The following is a 24,490-nucleotide window of genomic DNA, read 5'->3' on the forward strand; positions in this document are numbered from 1 at the left end:
GCAGCGATTACAGCCTCGAGTCTTCTTGGGTATGACGCTACAAGTTTGGCACACCTGTATTTGGGGAGTTTCTCCCATTCTTCTCTGCAGATCCTCTCAAGCTCTGTCAGGTTGGATGGGGAGCATCGCTGCACAGCTATTTTCAGGACTCTCCAGAGATGTTCGATCGGGTTCCGGTCTCTGGCTGGGCCACTCAAGGACATTCAGAGACTTTTCCCGAAGCCACTCTTGCGTTGTCTTGGCTGCGTGCTTTGGGTCGTTGTCCTGTTGGAAGGTGAATCTTCACCCAGTATGAGGTCCTGAGCGATCTGGAGCAGGTTTTCATCAAGGATCTCTGTACTTTGCTCCGTTCATCTTTGCCTCGAGCCTGACTAGTCTCCCAGTCCCTGCCGCTGAAAAAGCATCCCCACAGGAAGAGTTGGTGGTTCCAAACTTCTTCCATCTAAGAATGATGGAAGCCACTGTGTTCTTGAGGACCTTCAATACTGCAGAAAATTCCTTCAACCTCATGGCTTGGTTTTTGCTCTGACATGCACTGTCAACTGTGGGACATTATATAGACAGGTGTGTGCCTTTCCAAATCATGTCCAATCCATTTAATTTACCACAGATGGACTCTAATCAAGTTGTAGAAACATCTCAAGGATGATCAATGGAAACAGGATGCACCCAAGCCCAATTTTGACTCTCATAGCAAAGGGTCTGAATACTTAAGTAAATACGGTATCAGTTTTTTGTTTTTTATACGTTGCAAACATTTCTATTTGCTTTGTCATGATGGGGTATTGTGTGTAGATTGATTGCTGAGGGGGAAAAAATATACTTTCTGGATACTTTCCGAAGGCACTATCTATTGTCAATCGCCCATAAGTTTGAAAATAATAGAGATATGATTTTTAGGCCAAATCGCCCAGTCCTACCCAAACTCCCAGGTTTTCCAGAAGTCCTGGTTAGAAGATTCCTGGAATCAGAAGGGAATAAGCAGAAAATCCTCACTCCTCCAACCAGGGTTTCTGGAAAGCCTGGGAATGTTGGGAAAGTTACCAGAATTATACAACCCTACATGGATGACTGGACTATTGGCATAGCTAGTTTACTCACTCAGTAAATAACACAGGAGGAAATGGAAAGATTTGATTTGGGAATTAAAAGGAGGAAAAAAAGATAAAAGAAGGGAAGTGCTGCTGGGATACAACCGTAGAACTTTGTAGGTAAAAGGTGCTCTTTGTGAACGGGGCTAAATAGTCATTAAAAATTTTTTGGGACCAAGGCACTCTTCATATAATTAGTTTTAAATGCCTTTATCTTGGTAATGTTCAGTAAAACCAAAGGTTTACAACTCTGACACGTTTCGGCAGCATGGCCTTCGTCAGGGAGTAACAATTGAAGAGTACATTGGCCCATTTTGATTTTTAAAGTAGAAACAGATTGAAAACCTCCAAAGAGAAACAAACAGAAAGAAAAACAGGTCAAAGGACAATAAATGTCATGCAGGAGAAGGTAGAGAGAAACCCTTAATGTGGTATGAGGCCATGCGAGAATCAATGGACAGGACCTAATCCCTTTCCCTGCCTTCCAGTGGACAGGACGGGACCCAATCCCCCTGCCTGCCTTCCAGTGGACAGGACATCCCCCTGCCTGCCTTCCAGTGGACAGGACGGGACCCAATCCCCCTGCCTGCCTTCCAGTGGAGAGGACATCCCCCTGCCTGCCTTCCAGTGGACAGGACATCCCCCTGCCTGCCTTCCAGTGGGCAGGGACATCCCCCCTGCCTGCCTTCCAGTGGACAGGACATCCCCCTGCCTGCCTTCCAGTGGACAGGACATCCCCCTGCTTGCCTTCCAGTGGACAGGACGGGACCCAATCCCCCTGCCTGCCTTCCAGTGGAGAGGACATCCCCCTGCCTGCCTTCCAGTGGACAGGACGGGACCCAATCCCCCTGCCTGCCTTCCAGTGGACAGGACGGGACCCAATCCCCCTGCCTGCCTTCCAGTGGACACGACATCCCCCTCCCTGCCTTCCAGTGGACAGGACCGGGACCCAATCCCCCTGCCTGCCTTCCAGTGGACAGGACATCCCCCTGCCTGCCTTCCAGTGGACAGGACGGGACCCAATCCCCCTCCTTGCCTTCCAGTGGAGAGGACATCCCCCTCCCTGCCTTCCAGTGGACAGGACATCCCCCTCCTTGCCTTCCAGTGGACAGGACGGGACCCAATCCCCCTGCCTGCCTTCCAGTGGACAGGACATCCCCCTGCCTGCCTTCCAGTGGACAGGACATCCCCCTGCCTGCCTTCCAGTGGACAGGACATCCCCCTGCCTGCCTTCCAGTGGACAGGACATCCCCCTGCCTGCTTTCCAGTGGACAGGACATCCCCCTCCCTGCCTTCCAGTTGACAGGAATAACCTAAAACTGGTGTGAGAAGAAGGAATAAGTAGGAAAAAGTTTGACGAACGGGTGGGAAGAGCGGCAACCCCCCCCCATGCCAAAAAACCCACGAGCCCTACCTTTGACCCTGTCCATTACCCAACATGCACAGCTCTACCCTGAAACCCCCTGTCCGTGTCCGCTAAGATTACCCATCATCATGCACAGCTAACACTGACCCCTGCCCCTGTCCGTGGACGGCCCAGCATGCATTGCAAAGCGTACCTGAGAGGTGATCCGATGATGGAAGAGGGGGGCGTGGGGTTACTTCCTGCGTTGTGCCGTCGCCGCACCGCCTGGCGACGGAACTTGATCGTGTCCTCACTTCCGGGGGCTGCGGAGGAGAAAGAGAGCGCAGTGGGAGGAGTCAGCAACATGGCCGACTGACCACCCGACCAAGACCATGTGTGCGTTCCAAATAGCACCCTATTCCCTATATAGTGCACTACTTTTGACCAGGGCCAATAGGGTACCATTTCAGACACAGCCCAAACCACCACTAATTTGAGAAAACTAGAACTCCCTGTCTGGCAGCAAGCAGTCAGCAATAAGACCATATTAACCTGTCTGGCAGCAAGCAGTCAGCAATAAGACCATATTAACCTGTCTGGCAGCAAGCAGTCAGCAATAAGACCATATTAACCTGTCTGGCAGCAAGCAGTCAGCAATAAGACCATATTAACCTGTCTGGCAGCAAGCAGTCAGCAATAAGACCGTATTAACCTGTCTGGCAGCAAGCAGTCAGCAATAAGACCATATTAACCTGTCTGGCATGTCAGCAATAAGACCATATTAACCTGTCTGTCAGCAAGCAGACAGCAATAAGACCATATTAACCTGTCTGGCAGCAAGCAGTCAGCAATAAGACCATATTAACCTGTCTGGCATGTCAGCAGTCAGCAATAAGACCACATTAACCTGTCTGGCAGCAAGCAGTCAGCAATAAGACCATATTAACCTGTCTGGCATGTCAGCAGTCAGCAATAAGACCACATTAACCTGTCTGGCAGCAAGCAGTCAGCAATAAGACCACATTAACCTGTCTGGCAGCAAGCAGTCAGCAATAAGACCATATTAACCTGTCTGGCATGTCAGCAATAAGACCATATTAACCTGTCTGGCATGTCAGCAGTCAGCAATAAGACCACATTAACCTGTCTGGCATGTCAGCAGTCAACAATAAGACCATATTAACCTGTCTGGCAGCAAGCAGTCAACAATAAGACCATATTAACCTGTCTGGCAGCAAGCAGTCAGCAATAAGACCATATTAACCTGTCTGGCAGCAAGCAGTCAGCAATAAGACCATATTAACCTGTCTGGCATGTCAGCAGTCAGCAATAAGACCATATTAACCTGTCTGGCATGTCAGCAATAAGACCATATTAACCTGTCTGGCATGTCAGCAATAAGACCATATTAACCTGTCTGGCATGTCAGCAGTCAGCAATAAGACCATATTAACCTGTCTGGCATGTCAGCAGTCAGCAATAAGACCATATTAACCTGTCTGGCATGTCAGCAGTCAGCAATAAGACCATATTAACCTGTCTGGCAGCAAGCAGTCAGCAATAAGACCATATTAACCTGTCTGGCATGTCAGCAGTCAGCAATAAGACCACATTAACCTGTCTGGCAGCAAGCAGTCAAAAATAAGACCATATTAACCTGTCTGGCAGCAAGCAGTCAACAATAAGACCATATTAACCTGTCTGGCATGTCATCAATAAGACCATATTAACCTGTCTGGCAGCAAGCAGTCAGCAATAAGACCATATTAACCTGTCTGGCAGCAAGCAGTCAGCAATAAGACCATATTAACCTGTCTGGCAGCAAGCAGTCAGCAATAAGACCATATTAACCTGTCTGGCATGTCAGCAATAAGACCATATTAACCTGTCTGGCAGCAAGCAGTCAGCAATAAGACCATATTAACCTGTCTGGCATGTCAGCAATAAGACCATATTAACCTGTCTGGCAGCAAGCAGTCAGCAATAAGACCATATTAACCTGTCTGGCAGCAAGCAGTCAGCAATAAGACCATATTAACCTGTCTGGCAGCAAGCAGTCAGCAATAAGACCATATTAACCTGTCTGGCATGTCAGCAATAAGACCATATTAACCTGTCTGGCAGCAAGCAGTCAGCAATAAGACCATATTAAGCTGTCTGGCAGCAAGCAGTCAGCAATAAGACCATATTAACCTGTCTGGCAGCAAGCAGTCAGCAATAAGACCATATTAACCTGTCTGGCATGTCAGCAGTCAGCAATAAGACCATATTAACCTGTCTGGCAGCAAGCAGTCAGCAATAAGACCATATTAACCTGTCTGGCATGTCAGCAGTCAGCAATAAGACCATATTAACCTGTCTGGCAGCAAGCAGTCAGCAATAAGACCATATTAACCTGTCTGGCATGTCAGCAGTCAGCAATAAGACCATATTAACCTGTCTGGCAGCAAGCAGTCAGCAATAAGACCATATTAACCTGTCTGGCATGTCAGCAGTCAGCAATAAGACCACATTAACCTGTCTGGCAGCAAGCAGTCAACAATAAGACCATATTAACCTGTATGGCAGCAAGCAGTCAGCAATAAGACCATATTAACCTGTCTGGCAGCAAGCAGTCAGCAATAAGACCATATTAACCTGTCTGGCATGTCAGCAGTCAGCAATAAGACCATATTAACCTGTCTGGCATGTCAGCAGTCAGCAATAACACCATATTAACCTGTCTGGCAGCAAGCAGTCAACAATAAGACCATATTAACCTGTCTGGCATGTCAGCAGTCAGCAATAAGACCATATTAACCTGTCTGGCAGCAAGCAGTCAGCAATAAGACCATATTAACCTGTCTGGCAGCAAGCAGTCAGCAATAAGACCATATTAACCTGTCTGGCAGCAAGCAGTCAGCAATAAGACCATATTAACCTGTCTGGCAGCAAGCAGTCAGCAATAAGACCATATTAACCTGTCTGGCAGCAAGCAGTCAGCAATAAGACCATATTAACCTGTCTGGCAGCAAGCAGTCAGCAATAAGACCATATTAACCTGTCTGGCATGTCAGCAGTCAACAATAAGACCATAATAACCTGTCTGGCAGCAAGCAGTCAGCAATAAGACCATATTAACCTGTCTGGCATGTCAGCAGTCAGCAATAAGACCACATTAACCTGTCTGGCATGTCAGCAATAAGACCATATTAACCTGTCTGGCATGTCAGCAATAAGACCATATTAACCTGTCTGGCAGCAAGCAGTCAGCAATAAGACCATATTAACCTGTCTGGCAGCAAGCAGTCAGCAATAAGACCATATTAACCTGTCTGGCATGTCAGCAATAAGACCATATTAACCTGTCTGGCAGCAAGCAGTCAGCAATAAGACCATATTAACCTGTCTGGCAGCAAGCAGTCAGCAATAAGACCATATTAACCTGTCTGGCATGTCAGCAGTCAACAATAAGACCATATTAACCTGTCTGGCAGCAAGCAGTCAGCAATAAGACCATATTAACCTGTCTGGCATGTCAGCAATAAGACCATATTAACCTGTCTGGCAGCAAGCAGTCAGCAATAAGACCATATTAACCTGTCTGGCATGTCAGCAGTCAGCAATAAGACCATATTAACCTGTCTGGCATGTCAGCAGTCAACAATAAGACCATATTAACCTGTCTGGCAGCAAGCAGTCAGCAATAAGACCATATTAACCTGTCTGGCAGCAAACAGTCAGCAATAAGACCATATTTACCTGTCTGGCATGTCAGCAGTCAGCAATAAGACCATATTAACCTGTCTGGCAGCAAACAGTCAGCAATAAGACCATATTAACCTGTCTGGCATGTCAGCAGTCAGCAATAAGACCATATTAACCTGTCTGGCATGTCAGCAGTCAACAATAAGACCATATTAACTTGTCTGGCAGCAAGCAGTCAGCAATAAGACCATATTAACCTGTCTGGCAGCAAACAGTCAGCAATAAGACCATATTTACCTGTCTGGCATGTCAGCAGTCAGCAATAAGACCATATTAACCTGTCTGGCAGCAAACAGTCAGCAATAAGACCATATTAACCTGTCTGGCATGTCAGCAGTCAACAATAAGACCATATTAACCTGTCTGGCATGTCAGCAGTCAGCAATAAGACCATATTAACCTGTCTGGCATGTCAGCAGTCAGCAATAAGACCATATTAACCTGTCTGGCATGTCAGCAGTCAACAATAAGACCATATTAACCTGTCTGGCATGTCAGCAGTCAGCAATAAGACCATATTAACCTGTCTGGCATGTCAGCAGTCAGCAATAAGACCATATTAACCTGTCTGGCATGTCAGCAATAAGACCATATTAACCTGTCTGGCAGCAAGCAGTCAGCAATAAGACCATATTAACCTGTCTGGCATGTCAGCAGTCAACAATAAGACCATATTAACCTGTCTGGCAGCAAGCAGTCAGCAATAAGACCATATTAACCTGTCTGGCAGCAAGCAGTCAGCAATAAGACCATATTAGCCTGTCTGGCATGTCAGCAGTCAGCAATAAGACCATATTAACCTGTCTGGCAGCAAGCAGTCAGCAATAAGACCATATTAACCTGTCTGGCAGCAAACAGTCAGCAATAAGACCATATTTACCTGTCTGGCATGTCAGCAGTCAGCAATAAGACCATATTAACCTGTCTGGCAGCAAACAGTCAGCAATAAGACCATATTAACCTGTCTGGCATGTCAGCAGTCAGCAATAAGACCATATTAACCTGTCTGGCATGTCAGCAGTCAACAATAAGACCATATTAACCTGTCTGGCAGCAAGCAGTCAGCAATAAGACCATATTAACCTGTCTGGCAGCAAACAGTCAGCAATAAGACCATATTTACCTGTCTGGCATGTCAGCAGTCAGCAATAAGACCATATTAACCTGTCTGGCAGCAAACGGTCAGCAATAAGACCATATTAACCTGTCTGGCATGTCAGCAGTCAACAATAAGACCATATTAACCTGTCTGGCATGTCAGCAGTCAGCAATAAGACCATATTAACCTGTCTGGCATGTCAGCAGTCAGCAATAAGACCATATTAACCTGTCTGGCATGTCAGCAGTCAACAATAAGACCATATTAACCTGTCTGGCATGTCAGCAGTCAGCAATAAGACCATATTAACCTGTCTGGCATGTCAGCAGTCAGCAATAAGACCATATTAACCTGTCTGGCATGTCAGCAATAAGACCATATTAACCTGTCTGGCAGCAAGCAGTCAGCAATAAGACCATATTAACCTGTCTGGCATGTCAGCAGTCAACAATAAGACCATATTAACCTGTCTGGCAGCAAGCAGTCAGCAATAAGACCATATTAACCTGTCTGGCAGCAAGCAGTCAGCAATAAGACCATATTAGCCTGTCTGGCATGTCAGCAGTCAGCAATAAGACCATATTAACCTGTCTGGCAGCAAGCAGTCAGCAATAAGACCATATTAACCTGTCTGGCAGCAAGCAGTCAGCAATAAGACCATATTAGCCTGTCTGTCAGCAAGCAGTCAGCAATAAGACCATATTAACCTGTCTGTCAGCAAGCAGTCAGCAATAAGACCATATTAACCTGTCTGGCAGCAAGCAGTCAGCAATAAGACCATATTAACCTGTCTGGCAGCAAGCAGTCAGCAATAAGACCATATTAACCTGTCTGGCATGTCAGCAGTCAGCAATAAGACCATATTAACCTGTCTGGCATGTCAGCAGTCAGCAATAACACCATATTAACCTGTCTGGCAGCAAGCAGTCAACAATAAGACCATATTAACCTGTCTGGCATGTCAGCAGTCAGCAATAAGACCATATTAACCTGTCTGGCAGCAAGCAGTCAGCAATAAGACCATATTAACCTGTCTGGCAGCAAGCAGTCAGCAATAAGACCATATTAACCTGTCTGGCAGCAAGCAGTCAGCAATAAGACCATATTAACCTGTCTGGCAGCAAGCAGTCAGCAATAAGACCATATTAACCTGTCTGGCAGCAAGCAGTCAGCAATAAGACCATATTAACCTGTCTGGCAGCAAGCAGTCAGCAATAAGACCATATTAACCTGTCTGGCATGTCAGCAGTCAACAATAAGACCATATTAACCTGTCTGGCAGCAAGCAGTCAGCAATAAGACCATATTAACCTGTCTGGCATGTCAGCAATAAGACCACATTAACCTGTCTGGCATGTCAGCAATAAGACCATATTAACCTGTCTGGCATGTCAGCAATAAGACCATATTAACCTGTCTGGCAGCAAGCAGTCAGCAATAAGACCATATTAACCTGTCTGGCAGCAAGCAGTCAGCAATAAGACCATATTAACCTGTCTGGCATGTCAGCAATAAGACCATATTAACCTGTCTGGCAGCAAGCAGTCAGCAATAAGACCATATTAACCTGTCTGGCAGCAAGCAGTCAGCAATAAGACCATATTAACCTGTCTGGCATGTCAGCAGTCAACAATAAGACCATATTAACCTGTCTGGCAGCAAGCAGTCAGCAATAAGACCATATTAACCTGTCTGGCATGTCAGCAATAAGACCATATTAACCTGTCTGGCAGCAAGCAGTCAGCAATAAGACCATATTAACCTGTCTGGCAGCAAGCAGTCAGCAATAAGACCATATTAACCTGTCTGGCAGCAAGCAGTCAGCAATAAGACCATATTAACCTGTCTGGCAGCAAGCAGTCAGCAATAAGACCATATTAACCTGTCTGGCAGCAAGCAGTCAGCAATAAGACCATATTAACCTGTCTGGCATGTCAGCAGTCAGCAATAAGACCATATTAACCTGTCTGGCAGCAAACAGTCAGCAATAAGACCATATTAACCTGTCTGGCATGTCAGCAGTCAGCAATAAGACCATATTAACCTGTCTGGCATGTCAGCAGTCAACAATAAGACCATATAAACCTGTCTGGCAGCAAGCAGTCAGCAATAAGACCATATTAACCTGTCTGGCAGCAAACAGTCAGCAATAAGACCATATTTACCTGTCTGGCATGTCAGCAGTCAGCAATAAGACCATATTAACCTGTCTGGCAGCAAACAGTCAGCAATAAGACCATATTAACCTGTCTGGCATGTCAGCAGTCAGCAATAAGACCATATTAACCTGTCTGGCATGTCAGCAGTCAGCAATAAGACCATATTAACCTGTCTGGCATGTCAGCAGTCAGCAATAAGACCATATTAACCTGTCTGGCATGTCAGCAGTCAGCAATAAGACCATATTAACCTGTCTGGCATGTCAGCAGTCAGCAATAAGACCATATTAACCTGTCTGGCATGTCAGCAGTCAGCAATAAGACCATATTAACCTGTCTGGCATGTCAGCAATAAGACCATATTAACCTGTCTGGCAGCAAGCAGTCAGCAATAAGACCATATTAACCTGTCTGGCATGTCAGCAGTCAACAATAAGACCATATTAACCTGTCTGGCAGCAAGCAGTCAGCAATAAGACCATATTAACCTGTCTGGCAGCAAGCAGTCAGCAATAAGACCATATTAGCCTGTCTGGCATGTCAGCAGTCAGCAATAAGACCATATTAACCTGTCTGGCAGCAAGCAGTCAGCAATAAGACCATATTAACCTGTCTGGCAGCAAGCAGTCAGCAATAAGACCATATTAACCTGTCTGTCAGCAAGCAGTCAGCAATAAGACCATATTAACCTGTCTGTCAGCAAGCAGTCAGCAATAAGACCATATTAACCTGTCTGGCAGCAAGCAGTCAGCAATAAGACCATATTAACCTGTCTGGCAGCAAGCAGTCAGCAATAACACCATATTAACCTGTCTGGCAGCAAGCAGTCAGCAATAAGACCATATTAACCTGTCTGGCATGTCAGCAATAAGACCATATTAACCTGTCTGGCAGCAAGCAGTCAGCAATAAGACCATATTAACCTGTCTGGCAGCAAGCAGTCAGCAATAAGACCATATTAACCTGTCTGGCAGCAAGCAGTCAGCAATAAGACCATATTAACCTGTCTGTCAGCAAGCAGTCAGCAATAAGACCATATTAACCTGTCTGTCAGCAAGCAGTCAGCAATAAGACCATATTAACCTGTCTGGCAGCAAGCAGTCAGCAATAACACCATATTAACCTGTCTGGCAGCAAGCAGTCAGCAATAAGACCATATTAACCTGTCTGGCAGCAAGCAGTCAGCAATAAGACCATATTAACCTGTCTGGCAGCAAGCAGTCAGCAATAACACCATATTAACCTGTCTGGCAGCAAGCAGTCAGCAATAAGACCATATTAACCTGTCTGGCAGCAAGCAGTCAGCAATAAGACCATATTAACCTGTCTGGCAGCAAGCAGTCAACAATAAGACCATATTAACCTGTCTGGCAGCAAGCAGTCAGCAATAAGACCACATTAACCTGTCTGGCAGCAAGCAGTCAGCAATAAGACCATATTAACCTGTCTGGCAGCAAGCAGTCAACAATAAGACCATATTAACCTGTCTGGCAGCAAGCAGTCAGCAATAAGACCATATTAACCTGTCTGGCAGCAAGCAGTCAGCAATAAGACCATATTAACCTGTCTGGCAGCAAGCAGTCAGCAATAAGACCATATTAACCTGTCTGGCAGCAAGCAGTCAGCAATAACACCATATTAACCTGTCTGGCAGCAAGCAGTCAGCAATAAGACCATATTAACCACAGTGATTTAGAAAACACTGACACCCTTACGACGACTTGACCAAGGCCACGTCGACGACTTGACCAAGGCCACGTCGGTAGTAACATTGTGATTGAATCACCCAAGCTAAGCTCTAGTAAAATATCACGTTCGGGAGCAAAACGTTGTGATTCATTTACACTACCGGTCGAAAGTTTTAGAACACCTACTCATTCAAGGGTGTTTCTTTATTTTTACTATTTTCTACATTGTAGAATAATAGTGAAGACATCAAAACTATGAAATAACACATATGGAATCATGTGGTAATCAGAAAAGTGTTAATCAAAATATATTTTATATTCGAGATTCTTCAAAGTAGCCACCCTTTGCCTTGACAGCTTTGCACACTCTTGGCAAAGGGTGGCTACTTTGAAGAATCTAAAATATATTTTGATTTGTTTAACACTTTTTTGGTTACTACATGATTCCATATGTGTTTTCTCATAGTTTTGATGTCTTCACTATTATTCTACAATGTAGAAAATAGTAAAAATAAAGAAAAACCCTTGAATGAGTAGGTGTCCAAACTTTTGACTGGTACTGTATGTGTGGAAGCCAGGAGATGTTAATTAATGGTCAACTACCGTGAGACCGACAGTTAATTGCTTGACAATCACTGGCTGACGAAATTTCATGACTGCCACAGACCTAGTTGTCACTAAATTAGATTAATTTGATGTGTGTGTGTGTGTGTGTGTGTGTGTGTGTGTGTGTCTCATTTGTATGCCGAATTTCATTTTGAGCAGGGAGTACATGATTCTGATTGCTGTGTTTCATTTTGCAAGATGTCTTTGGGGTTTTGGGGAAATTGGCTAACTGTTTCGTGTTTTGAGTACATGAGATGTAGTTTCAGCAAACGTGTTAACAATTGGGAAAAATCTGTAAAAGATCATCTTTGGGAGTAGCATAAAAGTGAGCGGACATACCCTTCTATTTGTGTCAGCATGAGAACGCTAGGCCGGAGCATCACTGAGCCTCACTAGGCCGGAACGTCACTGGGCCTCACTAGGCCGGAGCGTCACTGAGCCTCACTAGGCCGGAACGTCACTGGGCCTCACTAGGCCGGAGCGTCACTGGGCCTCACTAGGCCGGAGCGTCACTGGGCCTCACTAGGCCGGAGCGTCACTGGGCCTCACTAGGCCGGAGCGTCACTGAGCCTCACTCCAACTTGCGCACCAGCAGACGCCCTTCCTTAGGCCTGTAGTTCAATAGGTGGCCCACTGGCCAAATTCAGCCTGCGGGTGATTTATTTGCCCCCCAAGATTTATTTCCGTTGTTGGACATGAAAGACTGTAAAATCACCAGGAAATCAGCTCAAAGTGAAAAGACCCAGCTCAGCGGCAAACCAAACCAGGCTGTCCACTCACTGCCAACCTTGGCAGACAGGCCAACCCAGACACACCTAGACTCTGGTGACCCAGGTCTAAACTGGTTCCCAGCTGGGTGAACACAATACCCAGGTCTAAACTGGTTCCCAGCTGGGTGAACACAATACCCAGGTCTAAACTGGTTCCCAGCTGGGTGAACACAATACCCAGGTCTAAACTGGTTCCCAGCTGGGTGAACACAATACCCAGCACCCAATACCACGATTCACAAAAGACCCACAAATGACCACGCCCACAGGACAGGGAAAACTAAGACCGACTCCGATAGGCAAATGGCCAACCAAGACCGACTCCGATAGGCAAATGGCCAACTAAGACCGACTCCGATAGGCAAATGGCCAACTAAGACCGACTCCGATAGGCAAATGGCCAACTAAGACCGACTCCGATAGGCAAATGGCCAACTAAGACCGACTCCGATAGGCAAATGGCCAACTAAGACCGACTCCGATAGGCAAATGGCCAACCAAGACCGACTCCAATAGGCAAATGGCCAACTAAGACCGACTCCGATAGGCAAATGGCCAACTAAGACCGACTCCGATAGGCAAATGGCCAACTAAGACCGACTCCGATAGGCAAATGGCCAACTAAGACCGACTCCAATAGGCCAACCCATTGCCAAATGGCCAACCCATTACCAGTTAGTTACTTAATAAAGAGAGTCAAAGTGGCAAGAGTGAGATCACACTGTAAAGCTACAATACAGAGACACTGGTGTTTAGAGACAGTTACTGCTGACCTGACTGGAGAGACAGTTACTGCTGACCTGACTGGTGAGACAGTTACTGCTGACCTGACTGGAGAGACAGTTACTGCTGACCTGACTGGAGAGACAGTTACTGCTGACCTGACTGGAGAGACAGTTACTGCTGACCTGACTGGTGAGACAGTTACTGCTGACCTGACTGGTGAGACAGTTACTGCTGACCTGGCTGGTGAGACAGTTACTGCTGACCTGACTGGTGAGACAGTTACTGCTGACCTGACTGGAGAGACAGTTACTGCTGACCTGACTGGAGAGACAGTTACTGCTGACCTGACTGGAGAGACAGTTACTGCTGACCTGACTGGTGAGACAGTTACTGCTGACCTGACTGGAGAGACAGTTACTGCTGACCTGACTGGTGAGACAGTTACTGCTGACCTGACTGGTGAGACAGTTACTGCTGACCTGACTGGAGAGACAGTTACTGCTGACCTGACTGGTGAGACAGTTACTGCTGACCTGACTGGTGAGACAGTTACTGCTGACCTGACTGGTGAGACAGTTACTGCTGACCTGACTGGTGAGACAGTTACTGCTGACCTGACTGGTGAGACAGTTACTGCTGACCTGACTGGTGAGACAGTTACTGCTGACCTGACTGGTGAGACAGTTACTGCTGACCTGACTGGTGAGACAGTTACTGCTGACCTGACTGGTGAGACAGTTACTGCTGACCTGACTGGTGAGACAGTTACTGCTGACCTGACTGGAGAGACAGTTACTGCTGACCTGACTGGTGAGACAGTTACTGCTGACCTGACTGGTGAGACAGTTACTGCTGACCTGACTGGAGAGACAGTTACTGCTGACCTGACTGGTGAGACAGTTACTGCTGACCTGACTGGAGAGACAGTTACTGCTGACCTGACTGGTGAGACAGTTACTGCTGACCTGACTGGTGAGACAGTTACTGCTGACCTGACTGGTGAGACAGTTACTGCTGACCTGACTGGAGAGACAGTTACTGCTGACCTGACTGGTGAGACAGTTACTGCTGACCTGACTGGTGAGACAGTTACTGCTGACCTGACTGGTGAGACAGTTACTGCTGACCTGACTGGTGAGACAGTTACTGCTGACCTGACTGGAGAGACAGTTACTGCTGACCTGACTGGAGAGACAGTTACTGCTGACCTGACTGGTGAGACAGTTACTGCTGACCTGACTGGTGAGACAGTTACTGCTGACCTGACTGGTGAGACAGTTACTGCTGACCTGACTGGTGAGACAGTTACTGCTGACCTGACTGGTGAGATGGGGTGAGACAGTTACTGCTGACCTGACTGGAGAGACAGTTACTGCTGACCTGACTGGTGAGACAGTTACTGCTGACCTGACTGGTGAGACAGTTACTGCTGACCTGACTGGTGAGATGGGGTGAGACAGTTACTGCTGACCTGACTGGAGAGACAGTTACTGCTGACCTGACTGGAGAGACAGTTACTGCTGACCTGACTGGTGAGACAGTTACTGCTGACCTGACTGGTGAGACAGTTACTGCTGACCTGACTGGTGAGACAGTTACTGCTGACCTGACTGGTGAGACAGTTACTGCTGACCTGACTGGTGAGATGGGGTGAGACAGTTACTGCTGACCTGACTGGAGAGACAGTTACTGCTGACCTGACTGGTGAGACAGTTACTGCTGACCTGACTGGTGAGACAGTTACTGCTGACCTGACTGGTGAGACAGTTACTGCTGACCTGACTGGTGAGACAGTTACTGCTGACCTGACTGGTGAGACAGTTACTGCTGACCTGACTGGTGAGACAGTTACTGCTGACCTGACTGGTGAGACAGTTACTGCTGACCTGACTGGTGAGACAGTTACTGCTGACCTACGGACAGACAACGCACACACTGTCCTAACATGCTAATGGTGACTAACTACACAGGGAAGGATCCCTACGCCTGGCCTGGGTCTAGTTCGTCTGTAAACTGTGGCTCCATGGAAACTTGCCATGGCAACCATACATGAGCAGGGCAGAGCAGACAGCCAATAGAGGTGTGGGTTCTAATACGTGTTAGAGCAACTAGAGACATACAGTGCCTTGGGAAAGTATTCAGACCCCTTCCCTTTTTCCACATTTTGTTACAGCCTTATTCTAAAATGGATTCAATTATAATTTTTTTCTCATCAATCTACACACAATGACAAAGTGAAAACAGGTTTTTAGAAATGGTTTGCTAATTTATTACAAATAAAAAAACAGAAATACCGTATTTACATAAGTATTCAGACCCTTTGCTATGAGACTCGAAATTGAGCTCAGGTGCATCCTGTTTCCATTGATCATCCTTGAGATGTTACTACAACTTGATTGGAGTCCACCTGTAGTAAATTCAATTGATTGGACATGATTTGGAAAGGCACACACCTGTCTATATAAGGTCCCACAGTTGACAGTGCATGTCAGAGCAAAAACCAAGCCATGAGGTCGAAGGAACCCTGGATACCCACCTAACTATAACCCTGGATACCCACCTAACTATAACCCTGGATACCCACCTAACTATAACCCTGGATACCCACCTAACTATAACCCTGGATACCCACCTAACTATAACCCTGGATACCCACCTAACTATAACCATGGATACCCACCTAACTATAACCCTGGATACCAACCTAACTATAACCATGGATACCCACCTAACTATAACCCTGGATACCAACCTAACTATAACCATGGATACCCACCTAACTATAACCATGGATACCCACCTAACTATAACCCTGGATACCCACCTAACTATAACCCTGGATACCAACCTAACTATAACCCTGGATACCAACCTAACTATAACCCTGGATACCCACCTAACTATAACCCTGGATACCAACCTAACTATAACCCTGGATACCAACCTAACTATAACCATGGATACCCACCTAACTATAACCCTGGATACCAACCTAACTATAACCATGGATACCCACCTAACTATAACCCTGGATACCCACCTAACTATAACCCTGGATACCAACCTAACTATAACCCTGGATACTCACCTTGTGAGGAGCTGGCAGTGGTAGCATTCTGATGCTCTGAAGAAAAGGCTGTCTGGCTGGGTAGACTGTTTCTGGACCTGGTCACTGATTCCAGCTGTGAGGCCCTTCCCAATAGGGAGGCAGCATCCAGGACATCCCCCTCTTTGGCTTCCAGGTCAGATTTGGAGGTGGTGAGGGGTCGGGGCCCGGCGGCAGGAGCCCCGAGGCGGTGGGGCTCGTTAAGGTAGGCGGACGCCGCCTTGCCGCTGTCCAGGCTCAGCACCCGGGCGTGGGTTTTGGCGCTGCCCGTGCTGGGGGTCCGGCGAGAGGTGCGGCGCTTGCCTCCTCTTCCGGCCCGCCCCCCTCCTCCCTCAGATCTGGCCTGGGCTTTTTGTGATGAGGACATGGAGGCTGTGGTAGCAGAATTGTGGGAGTGGCTGTGGGAGTGACTGTGCTTGGCTTTCAGGGCGCCGTAGCGTCTCTCGGGGGAGTGGCAGGAGTGGGAGGTGGTTGAGGAGGAGGAGTCAGTGCTGAAGTGGTGTGATTGGGTGGATCGGAGAGAGGAAGCACAGCTCAGCTCGCTCCCGTCACTCCACTCCTCCTCCCCACCGGCGAATACCGCACTGTGCGGCTTGGACATGCCACGCAATGACATGTAGTCCCGGTGGCGGCTGGTGTCAAAGCTGCTCGCCCGTTTCTTACCGGTCCGCCGGCGCCCGCTGCTGCGCCCGGCTGCACCAGAGGAGGAAGTAGTTTGTCGGACCTCCCCTTTCTCTCCTCTCTCCCTGTCCTGTTCCCTGCTGGCTGTGCAGGCCGAGCCGTCTGCACTGGTCATCATGCTACTGCTGCAGGGGGAGTCTGCTGGGGCTGGGCGCTCCTGGGCCGGGGAGTCTGCTGGGGCTGGGCGCTCCTGGGCCGGGGTTGCTGGGGTGGGGCTCCTGGGGGTCTGCTGGGGCTGGGCGGTCCTGGGCCGGGGGGTCTGCTGGGGCTGGGCGCTCCTGGGCCGGGGAGTCTGCTGGGGCTGGGCGCTCCTGGGCCGGGGAGGCTGCTGGGGCTAGTGGGTCCTGGGCCGGGACTGGGGGGTTGGGGTTAGAGGGGGACGTGGCGGAGGAGGAGGAGGAGGAGGAGGAGGAGGGTTGTTTGGCTGTCAGCTCGTTGGCATGGGGGTTCTTATTGGCCTCCCTGGAAGGCAGGAGGCTGCTCAGCCCTCTGGAGCTCAGGCCGGACCCCAGACTAGAAGTCCTGCCATCCCCCATAGAGATGGGCCCGGGCCCAGCAGCAGCAGCCTCCCCTCCACCACCACCACCACCTCCCCACTCCCTCCCGGCCCCAGACCCAGCCCCGCGCTGCTCGCCCCCCGACAGGCAGAGTAAACGCTCTACATGGCTGTGGAAGCTGCTGACGGTGCTGTTGGTGTCTCTGTCCGTGCCGCCGCTGCAGTAACTCTCTGTAGAGCCGCTGCTGCGTGAGCTCAGGCTGCGGAGACTGTCTGCACTGACCTTCCCTCCTCCTCCTCCTCCTCCTCCTCCACCCACACGCCCCACACCACCCTGGTCCGTCTGGTATAGAGCCTCCCCTGCCAGCCCTAGCCTGCAGAAGTCCTGCTGGTGTCTGTAGCAGTCTGTGGAGCAGCCAGAGGTGGAAGTGGAGGCCTGGTCCTGATGCTGGTCGAGTCTCTCAGCCCCCTCCATGTCCCGCTGGCCCTGTCCTCCAGCCTCAGCCCCTGGCCAGTGGGGTCTGGCAGATTCCAGCTCACACACTGGGTCCAGGCCCCCTTTCCGGGGCGGGGGGTAGAGGCTAAAGTCAGCTGAAGGCAGTGAGGGGTCGGGGAAGGCTGATCCGGCAGAGCTGGAGGTGCGGGGCAGGCCCCGGGTCCGTGGCTCCTTCCTGAAGGACTGAGAGTGCAAGCCAGGGGCGTGGGCCGACACCTCTGTGTCGCAGAAGGACAGGGATTGGCTGAAAGGGTGGGAGGCGGCGCTACGGAGGTCGGCGGGGTCGCGGGACAGCTCGGGGGGGCCCAGGGAGGTGGAGGGCTGCATGGAGGCGAAGGAGTGGTTGGAGACAAGGCAGTAGATCTTTGGGTCAGACATCATGTCTGGAGGGGAGGAAAGGATATCAGTGAAATTAGTGAAGGTCTGTTCTCAGTGATAATTAAGTGAAATTAGTGAGGGCTTCCCCACTTCTCCTCCTGTACACAGAAAAATACAGAGAAAGACAGAGGGGTGGAGAGAGAGAGACGAGGGGTGGAGAGAGGAGCGACGGAGGGGTGGAGAGAGAGAGGCGGAGGGGTGGAGAGAGGAGACAGAGGGGTGGAGAGAGAGCGACGGAGGGGTGGAGAGAGGAGACAGAGGGGTGGAGAGAGAGCGACGGAGGGGTGGAGAGAGGAGGCAGAGGGGTGGAGAGAGGAGGCAGAGGGGTGGAGAGAGAGCGGCGGAGGGGTGGAGAAGGAGGCAGAGGGGTGGGAGAGGAGGCAGAGGGGGTGGAGAGAGGAGACAGAGGGGGTGGAGAGAGGAGGCAGAGGGGGTGGAGAGAGGAGGCAGAGGGGTGGAGAGAGGAGGCAGAGGGGTGGAGAGAGGAGACAGAGGGGTGGAGAGAGGAGACAGAGGGGTGGAGAGAGGAGGCAGAGGGGTGGAGAGAGGAGGCAGAGGGGTGGAGAGAGAGAGAGAGGGGTGGAGAGAGGAGAGAGAGGGGTGGAGAGAGGAGACAGAGGGGTGGAGAGAGGAGACGGAGGGGTGGAGAGAGGAGACGGAGGGTGGAGAGAGGAGACAGAGGGGTGGAGAGAGGAGAGGGTGGAGAGAGGAGACAGAGGGGTGGAGAGAGGAGACAGAGGGGGTGGAGAGAGGAGCAGAGGGTGGAGAGAGGAGACAGAGGGGTGGAGAGAGGAGACAGAGGGGTGGAGAGAGGAGACAGAGGGGTGGAGAGAGGAGACAGAGGGGTGGAGAGAGGAGACAGAGGGGTGGAGAGAGGAGACAGAGGGGTGGAGAGAGGAGACAGAGGGGTGGAGAGAGGAGACAGAGGGGTGGAGAGAGGAGACAGAGGGGTGGAGAGAGGAGACAGAGGGGTGGAGAAAGGAGACAGAGGGGTGGAGAAAGGAGACAGAGGGGTGGAGAGAGGGAGACGGAGGGTGGAGAGAGAGACGGAGGGGTGGAGAGAGGAGACGGAGGGGTGGAGAGAGGAGACAGAGGGGTGAAAGAGAGAGACAGAGGGGTGGAGAGAGAGAGACAGAGGGGTAGAGAGAGAGAGACAGAGGGGTGGAGAGAGGAGACGGAGGGGTGGAGAGAGGAGACGGAGGGGTGGAGAGAGGAGACGGAGGGGTGGAGAGAGGAGACGGAGGGGTGGAGAGAGGAGACGGAGGGGTGGAGAGAGGGAGACGGAGGGTGAGAGAGAGGCGGAGGGGTGGAGAGAGGAGACGGAGGGGTGGAGAAAGGAGACAGAGGGGTGGAGAAAGGAGACAGAGGGGTGGAGAAAGGAGACAGAGGGGTGGAGAGAGGAGTCAGAGGGGTGGAGAGAGAGACGGAGGGGTGGAGAGAGGAGACGGAGGGGTGGAGAGAGGAGACAGAGGGGTGGAGAGAGAGAGACAGAGGGGTGGAGAGAGAGACAGAGGGGTGGAGAGAGGAGGCAGAGGGGTGGAGAGAGGAGACAGAGGGGTGGAGAGAGGAGACAGAGGGGTGGAGAGAGGAGACGGAGGGGTGGAGAGAGAGAGACGGAGAGGTGGAGAGAGAGAGACAGAGGGGTGGGAGAGAGGAGACAGAGGGGTGGAGAGAGGAGACAGAGGGGTGGAGAGAGGAGACAGAGGGGTGGAGAGAGGAGACGGAGGGGTGGAGAGAGGAGACAGAGGGGTGGAGAGAGAGAGACGGAGGGTGGAGGTGGAGGGAGACAGAGGGTGGAGAGAGGGAGACAGAGGGGTGGAGAGAGGAGACAGAGGGGTGGAGAGAGGAGACAGAGGGGTGGAGAGAGGAGACAGAGGGGTGGAGAGAGGAGACAGAGGGGTGGAGAGAGGAGACAGAGGGAGACAGAGAGAGAGAGACAGAGGGGTGGAGAGAGGAGACAGAGGGGTGGAGAGAGGAGACAGAGGGGTGGAGAGAGGAGACAGAGGGGTGGAGAGAGGAGACAGAGGGGTGGAGAGAGGAGACAGAGGGGGGGAGAGAGGAGACAGAGGGGTGGGAGAGAGGAGAGAGAGGGGTGGAGAGAGGAGACAGAGGGGGTGGAGAGAGGAGACAGAGGGGTAGAGAGAGGAGACAGAGGGGTGGAGAGAGGAGACAGAGAGAGACAGAGACACAGGGAGAGACAGAGGGAGACAGAAGGAATAGAGTCTATCCTAGTTCAGCAGTCTGTGTGAGGGATGGACTGTGGACATTAGATATCCTGCCACATGTTAACAAGTTAACCTTGTTTAAACAGAGCTCTCATATGTTTTGATGAAAGGCACTCTCCTGAGCTAAACTCACAATCCAGAATCCAGATATGAGTGCAAGGAAACATTTGAGTAATACAACAAATATTATAACACCACCACATGATTTCACAAGAGCACCTTCTCTAAGTGACGCAGAGTATTTTCACTCAGTAGTTGCCCTGAGTAAGGCCAGGATTCAAACCAACAAAGATTAACGACCTGCGCAAAGCACTAGACTTTTAATTTCTAAATGCTGTGGATGTTGGTTCAAGCAGAAATCACCTTGAAATAAAAGTCTCAGTGCTCCGTTTTGGTTTGAATACCAGTCCAAGTCAGAGCCTGTTATGGACAGTGTGAGCGGAGGCTAGTCCTTAGGAGGAGGGAGAACAAAGCCCTGACACCCTACTCCCTATAGTGCACACGTTTTGGTAGTTTACTATATAAGGAACAGGTTTGGGGAAAGCCCTGGTAGTTTACTATATAAGGAACCGTTTTGGGGAAAGCCCTGGTAGTTTACTATATATGGAATAGTTTTTGGGAAAGCCCTGGTAGTTTACTATATAAGGAACCGTTTTGGGGAAAGCCCTGGTAGTTTACTATATAAGGAACAGGTTTGGGGAAAGCCCTGGTAGTTTACTATATAAGGAACAGGTTTGGGGAAAGCCCTGGTAGTTTACTATATAAGGAACAGGTTTGGGGAAAGCCCTGGTAGTTTACTACAGTGAGGGAAAAAAGTATTTGATCCCCTGCTGATTTTGTACGTTTGCCCACTGACAAAGACATGATCAGTCTATAATTTTAATGGTAGGTTTATTTGAACAGTGAGAGACAGAATAACAACGACAAAAATCCAGAAAAACGCATGTCAAAAATGTTATAAATTGATTTGCATTTTTAAATGGAGGGAAATAAGTATTTGACCCCCTCTCAATCAGAAAGATTTCTGGCTCCCAGGTGTCTTTTATACAGGTAACAAGTTGAGATTAGGAGCACACTCTTAAAGGGAGTGCTCCTAATCTCAGCTTGTTACCTGTATAAAAGACACCTGTCCACAGAAGCAATCAATCAATCAGATACCAAACTCTCCACCATGGCCAAGACCAAAGAGCTCTCCAAGGATGTCAGGGACAAGATTGTAGACCTACACAAGGCTGGAATGAGCTACAAGACCATCGCCAAGCAGTTTGGTGAGAAGGTGACAACAGTTGGTGCGATTATTCGCAAATGGAAGAAACACAAAATAAACTGTCAATCTCCCTCGGCCTAGGGATCCATGCAAGATCTCACCTCGTGGAGTTGCATTGATCATGAGAACGGTGAGGAATCAGCCCAGAACTACAAGGGAGGATCTTGTCAATGATCTTAAGGCAGCTGGGACCATAGTCACCAAGAAAACAATTGGTAACACACTACGCCGTGAAGGACTGAAATCCTGCAGCGCCCACAAGGTCCCCCTGCTCAAGAAAGCACATATACATGCCCGTCTGAAGTTTGCCAATGAACATCTGAATGATTCAGAGGAGAACTGGGTGAAAGTGTTGTGGTCAGATGAGACCAAAATGGAGCTCTTTGGCATCAACTCAACGTGTTTGGAGGAGGAGGAATGCTGCCTATGACCCCAAGAACACCATCCCCACCGTCAAACATGGAGGTGGAAACATTATGCTTTGGGGGTGTTTTTCTGCTAAGGGGACAGGACAACTTCACCGCATCAAAGGGACGATGGACGGGGCCATGTACCGTCAAATCTTGGGTGAGAACCTCCTTCCCTCAGCCAGGGCATTGAAAATGGGTCGTGGATGGGTATTCCAGCATGACAATGACACAAAACACACGGCCAAGGCAACAAAGGAGTGGCTCAGGAAGAAGCACATTAAGGTCCTGGAGTGGCCTAGCCAGTCTCCAGACCTTAATCCCATAGAAAATCTGTGGAGGGAGCTGAAGGTTCGAGTTGCCAAATGTCAGCCTCAAAACCTTAATGACTTGGGGAAGATCTGCAAAGAGGAGTGGGACAAAATCCCTCCTGAGATGTGTACAAACCTGGTGGCCAACTACAAGAAACGTCTGACCTCTGTGATTGCCAACAAGGGTTTTGCCACCAAGTACTAAGTCATGTTTTGCAGAGGGGTCAAATACTTATTTCCCTCATTAAAATGCAAATCAATTGATAGTTTTTCTGGATTTTTTTTGTGTTATTCTGTCTCTCACTGCTCAAATAAACCTACCATTAAAATTATAGACTGATCATTTCTTTGTCAGTGGGCAAACGTACAAAATCAGCAGGGGATCAAATACTTTTTTCCCTCACTGTATATAAGGAACAGGTTTGGGGAAAGCCCTGGTAGTTTACTATATAAGGAACAGGTTTGGGGAAAGCCCTGGTAGTTTACTATATAAGGAACAGGTTTGGGGAAAGCCCTGGTAGTTTACTATATAAGGAACAGGTTTGGGGAAAGCCCTGGTAGTTTACTATATAAGGAACAGGTTTGGGGAAAGCCCTGGTCCAGTTCAGACCTAAAATTAAAATATGATGGCTAGCTCTAGGCAGTCTGGGTAGTTCCATATTTTTTTAATTTCCCAAAGATGGAGCCCACTGGGCTCTTGGAAACTTTCAACACTCTAGACATGGTTTTATACCCTTCCCCAGATATGCCTCATCGGAGATCTAGGGACAGTTCCTTGGACTTCATGGTATAGTTTCTGCTCTGACATGCCCCGTCAACGGTGGGACCTTTATATAGACAGGTGTGTTTCTTTCTAAATCATGTCCAAACAATTGAAATTGGCCACAGGTGGACTCCCAAGTTGTAGTGACGTCTCAAGGATGAAAAGGAAATTGGATGCACCTGAGCTCAATTTGGAGTGTCATAGCAAAGGGGTGTGAATACTTACGTAAATAAGATGTGTACTTCATTTTCAATAAATTTGGAAAATTGTCTAAAAACATTTGCTCACTGTCATTATGGGGTATTGTGTGTAGATGGGTGAGAAAACAAATATTTAATCCATTTTGAATTCAGGCTGGAACACAACAACATGTGGAACTGAAGAGGGTTCATTTTGTCTAGAGCCCTCTCTGTGTCTGACAGCAGACCACTACAGTGACTGGCTGGCTGGCTGGCTGGCTGGCTGGCTGGCTGGCTGGCTTACTTTTGGCCTAGTGCCTTGCATAGGGAGCCATTTGGGACCTTCGGGCAGGTTGTCACAACAGAATCCATACTTCAGGCAGGTTGTCACAACAGAATCCATACTTCAGGCAGGTTGTCACAACAGAATCCATACTTCAGGCAGGTTGTCACAACAGAATCCATACTTCAGGCAGGTTGTCACAACAGAATCCATCCTTCAGGCAGGTTGTCACAACAGAATCCATACTTCAGGCAGGTTGTCACAACAGAATCCATACTTCAGGCAGAGGGCCTTCATGGTAGCTGTTGTCACAATAATAACCCAACTAAATGAATGAACCAGAGGGGGAAGTTTCCCCAAGGTACAGACCTAGGATCAGCTTCTCCTCCCCCCTAGGTACAGACCTAGGATCAGTTTCCCCTAGTTACAGACCTAGGATCAGCTTCTCCTCCCCCTAGGTACAGACCTAGGATCAGTTTCTCCTCCCCCAAGGTACAGACCTAGGATCAGTTTCTCCTCCCCCAAGGTACAGACCTAGGATCAGTTTCCCCCTCCCCCTAGGTACAGACCTAGGATCAGTTTCTCCTCCCCCTAGGTACAGACCTAGGATCAGTTTCCCCCTCCCCCTAGTTACAGACCTAGGATCAGTTTCCCCCTACCCCCTAGT

The 24,490-nt window shown here is 49.2% G+C and overlaps 1 protein-coding gene across 1 annotated transcript in view; it reads right to left on the minus strand.

The window, feature by feature from the left end:
• The window catches only part of LOC121544221 (pecanex-like protein 1), a 121,873-nt gene that overhangs the window by 74,332 nt on the left and 23,051 nt on the right, over positions 1-24,490 (minus strand). The window contains exons 5-7 of the mRNA XM_045209034.1: positions 17,627-18,393; positions 16,320-17,352; positions 2,651-2,759 (exon numbers count right to left, since the gene is read on the minus strand). Coding sequence (XP_045064969.1) covers positions 2,651-2,759; positions 16,320-17,352; positions 17,627-18,393 — 1,909 coding nt within the window. The remainder of the gene's footprint in view (positions 1-2,650; positions 2,760-16,319; positions 17,353-17,626; positions 18,394-24,490) is intronic.

Source organism: Coregonus clupeaformis, chromosome 29, assembly GCF_020615455.1.
Source record: "Coregonus clupeaformis isolate EN_2021a chromosome 29, ASM2061545v1, whole genome shotgun sequence".
NCBI classification, from domain to species: Eukaryota; Metazoa; Chordata; class Actinopteri; order Salmoniformes; family Salmonidae; genus Coregonus; species Coregonus clupeaformis.